Genomic DNA, 12,500 nt, shown 5'->3' with positions numbered 1-12,500 from the left:
GCTAAAAAGTTAGGCTGATGATAGATGTGAAAGATATTAAAGATAGAAAGAGGAAAAGTTAAGTGTCTACCTGATAGAATCTTCACTTGTGATATTCTATCAGGTAGACAGGTAGACTTGTGATATTTCAAACTTTGAACCTGACGTCACTAATTCAGGATGGGAAGACTTACCTCTGCGTAGACACAAAATCCTCTTCGGCCAAAAGTCATTGCTTGTTTGACGCTAATAATAAATGAACTATGACCGTGGACACTAATTAAGGTAATGTCGCCTCATTAATAGACTTGCAGCGAAGACAGTCTCTGCTTTTGCAGATATAGTCAACTTAAAAGTGTTTGGACCTTCACATTTTTTTAAGTTGAGTTAAGAGAATTGTTTGAAATGTGTATTTCAAAAGTCAATTGCTCATAGAGGCGGGTTGCCTGAGTGATTCACCTTAAATGTGCGGTTATGGAACACACACAACCCTCCCTATTACGTGTTAGTTTAGCAATAAAAACATGCAATGGATGCCTTTAAAAATGCAGAAAGGCAATGCATCCAACCTGCTGCCAGGCTTGGGATTACTCTTGTGAGTAATGTGAGAAACTGAGGAACATCCACCCAGCCAATACTCAGGCCTAGAATCCTATAGTTACATAATCGTTTCTGTGGTAATGTATAAATGGTGTAATATTGTTCGACATATTGTTTTGGTGTTAAGGTTCAGGGTTGGTGAGAAAGCTCGTCCAGGCGTTTAGCTTTGATCAGTGTCCTTCCCCACACGTCACAGTGAACATGTTCATGCCAGACTCCCAGTGAGCTGTGGGGTGTGAGGACATAAAACATCAAAGATGGCTTTCCTTTGACTTGTTTTGTGGCGTTATCAAAGATGGCTTTCCTTTGACTTGTTTTGTGGCGTTACAGAAGGAAGCCTCGCGCATCCAAAGCAAACACCACTGCCATTCTTAGACACAGCTAAACAGAGACACACTGATCTGAGCTTCCTGTGTTTTGATGGCCCTTTTAAAATTAGAAATGAAACAAATAGAACAATTAAACATCGAACAATTAAAACCTCTATAAAGTTTCCACAAACACCACATAAGATGTCAGATTGTACACTCATTCAAGCCCTTGATGTGAGGCTGTCCAAACAAACAACCGTGAAAGTCTCATTTCCAGAGCGAAGCAGCTCACCCTGAACCCACTGAACCTGCAGGCCAACCCTCTACTCCTCTGGATTAGAACCGAACGCCTTTTTGTATTTTGTCTGTTTTGATCAAGACTACTTTATGACATAGCAACACGATTGTAAATGTATTATTAATTTCACTCCAACCTTTACACAAACACAAATTCCACATCCTGTATTTTTGTCTTGAATTTGACTCCCTCTGCTTCCCCTCCCAACGCTCCCTCTGTCAGGCCAGGAAGCACGCGCTCCAAGGGTAGATCCCCTCTTGGCAATCAATCAGCTGCTCAATGAGACTTCATTTAGATCTAATTGGATTATCTGTTTGGATTCCCAACTGGCGGGCATTCTGAATGCTGAGACTGGTCTTGGTTAAAACCAGCCTCTGACCGTGGGAACGCTGCCATTTCCCCGGCTGTGAGGGTGCTTCCACTGGCCCCGCGTGGCACTTCCAGTTAGCCTCTCCTAGATGACCTACGGGAGGTTTTACGGCACGTCAGCGTGTTATGTGTGTTATGCAAACGCTGGTTTTGCATGCTCAGTAGCCTGGGGTCGATGTGGCCGTGCTGTTGCTGCTGGTGCAGTCATGGATTTCCCATTGTTTCCTAGAGACGGCAGGATGCAGCCACACGCAGGCCAACATGTGCTGCTCCGCCAGTTTGGAATGGCAAGTGGAGTTATGCAAAGCTGAAATAGGCCTACATTCTGGAAATAGATTGAGATACTATAATCCACTATGTTCACTATAATTCACTATGGTCACTATAATCCACTATGTTCACTATAATTCACTATGGTCACTATAATTCACTATGGTCACTATAATCCACTATAATTCACTATGGTCACTATAATCCACTATGGTCACTATAATTCACTATAATCCACTATGGTCACTATAATCCACTATAATCCACTATGGTCACTATAATTCACTTAGTATGGTCACTGCTCTTGGAGACCACTGGCCAAAGCCTTTTTAAGAACTGCAACTTGGACGCTCGCTGATGAGCTGACTCTCTCCACCTTAATGTACAAGTTATTTTATTGATATTTATGCTCCTAATCTAATCTGACCTGAGATACTGTACTTACATATTTTACTCCTAATCTAATCTGACCTGATATACTTACATCTTTTACTCCTAATCTAATCTGACCTGATACTGTGTGAGACCCTAGTGTGTGTGTGTGTGTGTGTCTGTGTGTAAGACCCTAGTTTGTGTGTGTGTGTGTGTGTGTGTGTGTGTGTGTGTATGTGTAAGACCCTAGTGTGTGTGTGTTTTTGTGTGCAAGGCTCTAGTGTATGTGATTTCTATGTATGGTTCTATCTATGGTTGCAATTTTAAAACATTTGCGAGTACAGTCCATGTATTGGATTTTTCTTGCAGTGGAATGTTGATGTGCTTTTCCATAACTGCCAACACGTGGCACTGGTATGAAAGGAGGGTAAGGACTGTGGGTAACTGGGCAAGTACCTGTGGAGTGTTTGAGTAAGTTTACTTTGAGTAAGTATGAGAAAGACAGTGCAGTATTTCACAAATGTTTTGCTATCCAGAGGGTTCTCTCTGTAATAACGCTGGCTTGCTATCCAGAGGGTTCTTCAGAGGGTTCTCTCTTTTAGAACAGTGTCTTGCTATCCAGAGGGTTCTCTCTTTTAGAACAGTGACTCTTGCTATCCAGAGGGTTCTTTTTTTCAGAACAGTGTCTTGCTATCCAGAGGGTTCTCTCTTTTAGAACAGTGACTCTTGCTATCCAGAGGGTTCTTTTTTTCAGAACAGCGTCTTGTTATCCTGAGGGTTCTCTCTTTAAGAACAGTGTCTTGCTTTCCAGAGGGTTCTCTCTTTAAGAACAGTGTCTTGCTATCCAGAGGGTTCTCTCTTTAAGAACAGTGTCTTGCTATCCAGAGGGTTCTCTTTGTAATAACGCTGGCTTAAGTGGCCGGGAAGTTTCTTGCCAAGAGGCTTTTTTTCTGAGGGTTTTTTCTGAGGGGTATCTGGAGACAGGACGCTGATGCACTGTTTCCCTCGCTCCCGGCTACTTTGAGAGAAAATGAAAGACACACACTCAAATACTGTCACACGCACGTTCATAGACATACACTCACACATACTGACTCACAAGGAGGTGTTCTGTAAATGTCTCGACCCATGCTGTCTGCATAGTGCACTTTCCTTTTAAGCATGACGACTGCAGCGGCAGCTGAGTTTGCCTTTGAGCATGATGGCTGGTCTGGTGAGCAGTGGGCCGAGTGAGTGTGTAACCCAGGAGTAGGTAGATTAGCCTGTGGCTGGTCAGCAGGATTAAAGAGGTGTGGTGGGACTCCAGCTAGCGTTAGCCAGGTGGTTTAGCCTGTGGCTGGTCAGCAGGATTAAAGAGGTGTGGTGGGACTCCAGCTAGCGTTAGCCAGGTGGTTTAGCCTGTGGCTGGTCAGCAGGATTAAAGAGGTGTGGTGGGACTCCAGCTAGCGTTAGCCAGGTAGATTAGCCTGTGGCTGGTCAGCAGGATTAGAGAAGTGTGGTGGCGGGATTGGATGTGGTGCTGTATCAGGGAGTGAGAGTGTGACTGGGGCTGCTTTGTCATGTTTCTGTAAATGTGCTTTGTCATGTTTCTGTATGTAAATGTGCTTTGTCATGTTTCTGTATGTAAATGTGCTTTGTCATGTTTCTGTATGTAAATGTGTTGTAGAACATACACGTTTAGAACTACGGGAGCCGTCACACATCAAAACTGGCACTAGTTCTGGACTCCTAGGCACGTCGAAGCATAAACCTCTCTCTGAATAAGCAATAACAACATATTAATACAATTTTGTGTACTATTTTATTGCCATTGCTTATGCGTGATGCCAATGAAACACTCTTTAGGCCACGGAATAAATAGTTTAATTTTGCCTGTTAACCGAGCTACTGTAGCTAGCTAGCTAACGTTACCACAGTTAACGGAAAGTGAATGGGAACGGCTAGTTATGTTCGCTAGCTAGGTAGCAGCTAAGGACATTGGTTAAATTTGTATATTGTTGCAAACTAACCTGAAATAACACACGTTCAGCAACTTTGTGGTAGTCTACTAGTCCTAGCAAAACTATGTTAGGTTAGGTTGTCAATTGTCAATTGGCCTGGTGGGGCAGTGTGGCTGTTGCTGGCTCCATATTGATCAACTCTGGACTGCTTGGGTGCTAAAGAGGGGTGTGGCTTGTGATCAGCTCAGTACAGGGAAATCAGAGGGAACACCTTTGGAATTAGACCCGTGTGTGTGTATATGTATGCGTTAGTGTGTGTGTGTATATGTATGCGTTAGTGTGTGTGTATATGTATTAGGGGTGTAACGGTTCATGTATTCGTATTGAACCGAAACGGTACGGGCGTCACGGTTCGGTGCATGAATTTACACGGAGAATACACGGTATAAAAATACATAAAACTCGTGTGCGGATTAATTAATGTCATGCGCAATTACTGTTAAGTAGCGAGATTTACGGGAGTTCTTTAGCGACACCTAACGCTAATCTGTAGCCTCGCCTTAGCTCTGAAGCTCTGATTGGCGCCTATGTTTTTTTTGTCAGGTCGTCGGTCGAGTCCGTCAGTCATTAGCAGCACTAAGGTTAGACCTACAAGAGTTAGAGGATCCGCTGGTCTCTTTAAGATCGCAAGTTACAGTAACGTTAGTACAGGCGAAAGAGTGGTGGTGGATAAGATGAAACTGTGTGTCGGCGTTATTCAGCAGTTGTTGGGTATGTGAGTGGAAAAAATGCTACACATATTCGAAGCCATCACCCAGATGATGTAGGCTACCAATCACTGAAACGAGGGGGGAAAACTTCCCCTGCGCTTCAGCAGCCTTTGGATACACATACAAATAGGGCCAAAACCTATGGCTTAAATGAAATGATTTCGTAATGACAGAAAGCTATGTAAATCGCGTGGTAATTACCTTTATGTTGGGGTAACTTCTCACATGAGGTTCTGGTAATGTTAAGTGCATAGACAGTAAAATAAAGTGACAACGCTAACCGGGGTAATAAACAAACCATGCTACGGTGAGTTAACGTCAAAGGGCAAAGTCACGTGACTTCTAGTTGTAGTCTGTTTATGAAATGAAAGGAGCCATTTCGTTTAAAAAAATAGTGTGATATTTTCAGTTAGTAGGCTAGATTATTACTTTACACACAATAAAAAAAATATTGAGGCAAATTGTAGACCCTTCCATATACAACTAAACACAGATGTTGAAGGTCTTGCTTAAGTGGATTTTTAAAAATAATTTTCCTATGTAATTTGCACTTTCAGAAATAAGAGATGCTGTAGGCCTATTTTCAGTTTTATAGCTGATTGTCTTATTTTGTTTACAAGTTACAGATGGAGTCTGGGTACTTATTGTACTGTTTAGCCTACATCTTACACACTTGAGGCTGTTGCAGATAGCTCAGGGAAGAGACTGTATGACACTAGGTGGTACAGCCTGAGACATGTACAAAAAAAAATGCTTTCTGCATTTTTGTTTTGCTTTTCCCTCCATTGTACCGAACTCGTACCGAACCGAGGTATGAACCGAACCGTGACTTCTGTGTACCGTTACACCCCTAATATGTATGCGTTAGGGCTGCACGATATATCTAAAATCTATCGTTATCGCGATATCAACACTTGCGATGGACATACCGCAAAGATTACTTAATTTTCGATAAATTCGATACATTTTCTGTGCCGTGCGCATTCCATACAGTCTATGGTGTATTCACATTCTGAATGTCAACATATTTTACCAAACTGATGCGGTCATGCAGCCCAAGAAGCCCGTCCCCTACCAGTTTAGGTGTGTGGTGTTTTAGGTGTTAAAGCGGGAGCTAAGTCGTGATGGCTGAAAATAGTGAGTCGAGCGAGGTAGGCTACACTTGGGTGAAGAGGAATTAGTGACTAAAAGGAAAAGCACGTCTGTTATATGGGAATATTTTGGTTTTATGAAGGATGCCGTGTTACAAACACAGCGCAAATGCGTCCTTCTCCACCGTGTTAAAATAAACAATTTCTTTCGTTATCGTTATATCAGAAGTTGTCTTTCACTGTCGGTAAGGCTTGTATTTCATGATTTGCATTTAGCAAAAGCCCCAGACAGCAGCACAGAGGTAATCAGGATTCGTTATTTGTAAAAGTTGTTTAACCTACTTCTGGACTGTGCGATTGCAGCCCAATTACTTTCACTTTCCGCTGCCCTCGTAGTCGGCATGCCGGTAGCCTAATAACGTGGGATGCGCAGCGTACTGTATGAGGTTACAGACTGAGATGATTGCCGCGATATAGCTTAAGTAGGCCTAGCTTCTTTGCTAGGCCCATCGAAGGCTGGCAATGTGGAATATTCCGCTGGTTGGTGCACAAGTGTTCAGATTGGCTGTCCACCCGTCTTTTATGAGGATTAGGAGCAGATCTTCCACACAACTTCGATAGCCTAGTCAGTAGGTCTCTTAGCTGTCCACTTTCATCAGGCCATATAGGCTACATGATATTTTATATTATTTAAAAATTATACATTTATTTCTGTAATTATACATTTACCCCCCCCCCCCAACCCTACAGTGTATGTTTGCAGCAAGCAGAATGAAAAAAAAAACATTAAATATACTGCTCAAAAAAATTAAGGGAACACTTCAATCATACACTGAATCACTCTGTCACTGTTTGGTTCTGAGCACAAGTAAAACTTTTGAGGCGAGTGTTTTATTTTGCAAGAACTGTCAGACATTCTGTGAATGTAGTTTGAGAATGGAGAAAAGGGTGGAAGGTTTCAAAATATGTGTGGAAAACCTTTATTGAGCAGTATATTTAAATATCGCAAATTATATCGTTATCGCAGTACTCAATAATGGTATCGCATATCGCATGTTTTCCTAATATCGTGCAGCCCTAGTATGCGTTAGTGTGTGTGTATATGTATGCGTTAGTGTGTGTGTGTATATGTATGCGTTAGTGTGTGTGTGTATATGTATGCGTTAGTGTGTGTGTGTATATGTATGCGTTAGTGTGTGTGTGTATATGTATGCGTTAGTGTGTGTGTGTATGTATGCGTTAGTGTGTGTGTGTATATGTATGCGTTAGTGTGTGTGTATATGTATGCGTTAGTGTGTGTGTGTATTAGGGTGGTCCTTATATGGGGTAAAAAAAAAAAAAATTTGGAACTGTTCAACTCTCACCCCCTAAATGTGTTAGGATATCAATAAAAACACACTGTGCAACAATTTTGAATTGTTCCTACATTATCTAGAGGTAGCTCAAGGCCTTTGAATATTTCCAGAATCGCTAATTTTTACAGAAATTGTACCTTTTAAGAACGCACAACAAAATAAAATGCAATATTATTTGTTGGTCAGACTATAATAAGGTGAATAGCAATAATAAACAATGTCAATTAAATCAATAGCCTAATGAAATAAACAATGAAAATGAGGGGGGGGGGGGGGCAATAATAAACAATAATGTCCATTCAATCCATAATATAAAAACAATAACATGGTAAGACTACATTAAAGAGAATATCAATAGTAAACAACAATGTCAAATTAATCAATAGCCTAAAATAAAACAATATTTTACAAACCATAACGCATAAGAAGCGCTTAATGCCCTAAGTGCCTAATATGCCTTTAGACCCTCTTAAATGACCCAAAACTATCACAGGAAACGGAGAGCACTGGGCAACTCATTCCACCAACATGGAACCACTGAGGAAAAGAGTCTTGAATTTGACCTAGCATTTATGACTGGTCGACACAACAGACGCTCATCAGAAGACCGCAGTGTGCGGTTGGGGATGTAGCCTATATCTTGATCATTGAATTAAAATAACAAGGAGCAAATCCAGGCAGTGTCCAAGGCCAAAGGCCAAAGTGAGAGACTTAAATTGTATCATCATATTTTACATTTGGACGTCCTTTTTCTCTTTGGGCCAGAAGAAAGTCTCTATCTTCTGGATTCTTGAGATGAATGAGTGCATCTTGATGTGCGATATCAAACAGGTCTCCCAACTGGTCTACGAAGGCCTCTACATTGCACTGCTGAGTCTCAGAAGTTCTCTTGGTGTTTTTCTTCTGCCACTTGTCGTGAAGTGTTTCCAGTTGTTTTATGGCATGATGTTGGGGACGAACAGGAATCCTAGCCTTGTCCTAGAATACCAAGACTTCTTTGATCACCGCTGTTGCACTTTCATTAAGTTTTTTTTTTTTCAATGTTTTATGGTGATATTACAACAAACATAAAACCTGCTTCTTGGAGGGTAACTTTGTTCCAGTTATTTCAGTCTCTTCTGATCCAAGTAACCATATAGCGAATTTGCTTTGTGTTGCTTCAGCCATTGTCTCAGTGTATATTGTCTATTGTGCTTCATTCGCATTGATGCTTTGAAAGACATATCACAACTAAAACAGGAGTTGCTATGAATTGCTCACAACAGCATATTATTGGGAAATACCGGAATCAGCAGATGAGATCAGCAAATCAGCATTGCAAATTTGCATGGACAATATGGAATTCCCATTTTAATGTGGTCACCAATAATCAATACACATTGTCATTGACTGCATGGTCAAATAAGTCCATTGCTGCCATAAGCATATATTATTAAACAATTATACATGCTAGCACAATGTATCACATAATACGCAAAAAAATCCTAAATATGCATACTGCACTGTACAGTATGTGTTAAACTTCAAAGGTCTTGAGCAACCTCTAAATATTGATCAATATTGATACAATTTTGCCCAATTATTTATTTTATTTATGCGAACATATTGGTGGGGTGAGAGCATGAACTTTCAAAAGTTGAAAAATAAGGACCACCCTAGTGTGTATATGTATGCGTTAGTGTGTGTGTGTATATGTATGCGTTAGTGTGTGTGTGTATATGTATGCATTAGTGTGTGTGTGTATATGTATGCGTTAGTGTGTGTGTGTGTATATGTATGCGTTAGTGTGTGTGTATATGTATGCGTTAGTGTATGTGTGTATATGTATGCGTTAGTGTGTGTGTGTATATGTATGCGTTAGTGTGTGTGTGTATGTATGCGTTAGTGTGTGTGTGTATATGTATGCGTTAGTGTGTGTGTATATGTATGCGTTAGTGTGTGTGTATATGTATGCGTTAGTGTGTGTGCGTGTGTGCAGAGGTGGGCACAAATACATCAAAAACTATTTTGTTACAAATTACAAATACTGGCTCATGAAATGTAACAAAATAAAATACAAAATACTGATGTTATAAAATGTATTTAATTAAAATACAAGTAATTAGTAATTTGGAAATACAAAAATACCCACACAATAATCATGGTATACTAACACTCACTCACGCGCTCACACTAATGGAGCTCTGAGGGCCGGCCTGGACTTAAGGGCCTTGCTTGCGCTCACACTAATGGAGCTCTGAGGGACACTTGTGTGTCTAACCACACATCTAACCAGAAACGGATTTTGCTTTTTTCCTCTCCTCCTGTACAGAATGAAGATTTCCCACCCATTAAGAAAGCCCCTTCCTCTCAATGCCTCAGTGTAAAGTGGATTATGTAAACCGGATAACAAACTGGTACAAAAGGACCCCATGGTGTAAACGATAGTGATTGATTTGTAGACATCAGTTTTGTGCTCTCTGACTTTGGAAGTTTCCCTGGTGGCACAGAGGAACATAGAGACCGCGCCAGACCAACGCGAGCAGACCAAGCCCCTATAGAGGCGGCACCAGACCAAGCCCTACTCCGCGGCCCTATAGAGGGCCATGCCCAACCTGCTCAACGCTGATGCATCCTTCAGCTCCAAACAGGAGCTTCTGGACCTCCACGATGGCCCCATTGGCCCGGTGCTGGACACGCCGAGCCCGGTGGAGTCGCAGGCGGACAGCCCCTCGGCCTCCAGCCTCGGCAGCCCGGTGGGAGACGACCTCCAGATGTGCGCCGGGGACGGGCTGGCGGACGCGGCGCAGGGGTTGAAGTTCGTCCCCTCGGACGCGGAGAACCTGTGCGGCTGGGGGGGGCTGACCCCGCGGTCCATCCAGACGTTCAACACACCGCGCTGGGTGCTCTTCTTCCTGTGCGTGGCCTCCTTCCTGCAGGGCATGATCATCAACGGCTTCATCAACACCGTCATCACCTCCATCGAGCGCCGCTTTGACCTGCGCAGCTATCAGGTAGGCATCTGACTGAACCACAGGGGGAGTAGGCTTCGACTTCCTGTAATGGAACGCGGGGCTTCACAGTCTACATAAGAATGAGTATGAGCCTTGCACGCAACAGTGGTTTTAAAAGAGGTTATAGGTGACTGCACTGCTTTTCCTGTTGTAGACATATGCATGACACAGTTTCCTGTCGTATAGACGTATGCATGCACAGTTTCCTCCCTCTACTGTATTGCCATTATGTACCTCATGACAATGCAAACGTGGACGTAAATGAGGCTGCCAATGCAAATGTGTCTCCTCCCTTCTCAGGCTGGTCTCATCGCCAGCCACTATGACATTGCATATACTCACAACATGTGTGTGAAGTAAACGTGTCTATTACAGTATCCTGGATGAAGTCAGTCTATGTGCTTCTAAGCTAGCTTCTTAGGCTGCAATAAACCTTGTAGCTTTGTTTTTGTGGTAATGCTAGCTCTAGCTTTGTTTGTGTGGTAATGCTAGCTCTAGCTTTGTCTGTGTGGTAATGCTAGCTCTAGCTTTGTGTGTGTGGTAATGCTAGCTCTAGCTTTGTCTGTGTGGTAATGCTAGCTCTAGCTTTGTATGTGTGGTAATGCTAGCTCTAGCTTTGTCTGTGTGGTAATGCTAATGTGTCTCCTGCTCCCTTCTCAGGCGGGTCTCATCGCCAGCTCCTATGACATTGCTGCCTGCGTGTGCCTTGCCTTCGTCAGCTACTTTGGGGGCACGGGGCACAAGCCGCGCTGGCTGGGTTGGGGCGTGCTAGTCATGGCGCTGGGCTCACTGGTGTTCGCGCTGCCCCACTTCACCACGCCGCCATACCAGGTCAGCGTGCCCGAGCGGACGGGCCTCTGCTCCAGCAACGTGACGGACGCCTGCCAAGACAGCGCGGGCAGCAGCCTCTCGGCGTACCGCTACGTCTTCATGCTCGGCCAGTTCCTGCACGGCGTGGGCGCCACCCCGCTCTACACTCTGGGAGTCACCTACCTGGACGAGAACGTCAAGTCCAGCTACGCACCAGTCTACATAGGTGAGCACTGTCATATCGATACATGCACATGCAGACACCACCTGCAGCTCAGCCCCCCATGTGTAGCATCTCTGCTAGCATCACTTAGAGATGGCTCCTTAGATATATCCTGCTAGCATCACTTAGAGATGGCTCCTTAGATATATCCTGCTAGCATCACTTAGAGATGGCTCCTTAGAGATATCCTGCTAGCATCACTTAGAGATGGCTCCTTAGATATATCTCTGCTAGCATCACTTAGAGATGGCTCCTTAGATATATCCTGCTAGCATCACTTAGAGATGGCTCCTTAGATATATCCTGCTAGCATCACTTAGAGATGGCTCCTTTGAGATATCTCTGCTAGCATCACTTAGAGATGGCTCCTTAGATATATCTCTGCTAGCATCACTTAGAGATGGCTCCTTAGATATATCCTGCTAGCATCACTTAGAGATGGCTCCTTAGATATATCTCTGCTAGCATCACTTAGAGATGGCTCCTTAGAGATGGCTCCTTAGATATATCTCTGCTAGCATCACTTAGAGATGGCTCCTTAGATATATCCTGCTAGCATCACTTAGAGATGGCTCCTTAGATATATCCTGCTAGCATCACTTAGAGATGGCTCCTTAGATATATCTCTGCTAGCATCACTTAGAGATGGCTCCTTTGAGATATCCTGCTAGCATCACTTAGAGATGGCTCCTTAGATATATCTCTGCTAGCATCACTTAGAGATGGCTCCTTAGATATATCTCTGCTAGCATCACTTAGAGATGGCTCCTTAGATATATCTCTGCTAGCATCACTTAGAGATGGCTCCTTAGATATATCCTGCTAGCATCACTTAGAGATGGCTCCTTAGATATATCTCTGCTAGCATCACTTAGAGATGGCTCCTTTGAGATATCCTGCTAGCATCACTTAGAGATGGCTCCTTAGATATATCATCTGCTAGCATCACTTAGAGAGCATCACTTAGAGATGGCTCCTTTGATATATCTCTGCTAGCATCACTTAGAGATGGCTCCTTAGATATATCATCTGCTAGCATCACTTAGAGATGGCTCCTTAGATATATCCTGCTAGCATCACTTAGAGATGGCTCCTTAGATATATCTCTGCTAGCATCAC

At 43.1% G+C, this 12,500-nt stretch overlaps 1 protein-coding gene across 1 annotated transcript in view; it reads left to right on the top strand.

Moving 5' to 3' along the window:
- slco4a1 (solute carrier organic anion transporter family, member 4A1) overlaps positions 1-12,500 on the top strand; it is a 43,983-nt gene that overhangs the window by 12,276 nt on the left and 19,207 nt on the right. Inside the window, exons 2-3 of the mRNA XM_076276102.1 lie at positions 9,667-10,348; positions 11,009-11,384. Of these exons, the coding sequence (XP_076132217.1) occupies positions 9,941-10,348; positions 11,009-11,384 (784 nt within the window). The 5' untranslated portion in view covers positions 9,667-9,940. The remainder of the gene's footprint in view (positions 1-9,666; positions 10,349-11,008; positions 11,385-12,500) is intronic.

The sequence above is a fragment of the Alosa pseudoharengus genome, unplaced genomic scaffold (genome assembly GCF_046254945.1).
Source record: "Alosa pseudoharengus isolate Yale_2024_CS ecotype anadromous, Long Island Sound unplaced genomic scaffold, YU_APseudo_1.1 YU_APseudo_1.1_scf_9, whole genome shotgun sequence".
NCBI classification, from domain to species: domain Eukaryota; kingdom Metazoa; phylum Chordata; class Actinopteri; order Clupeiformes; family Clupeidae; genus Alosa; species Alosa pseudoharengus.
Note: the sequence above shows the minus strand (reverse complement) of the source record. Positions and strands in the feature narration are given on the sequence as shown.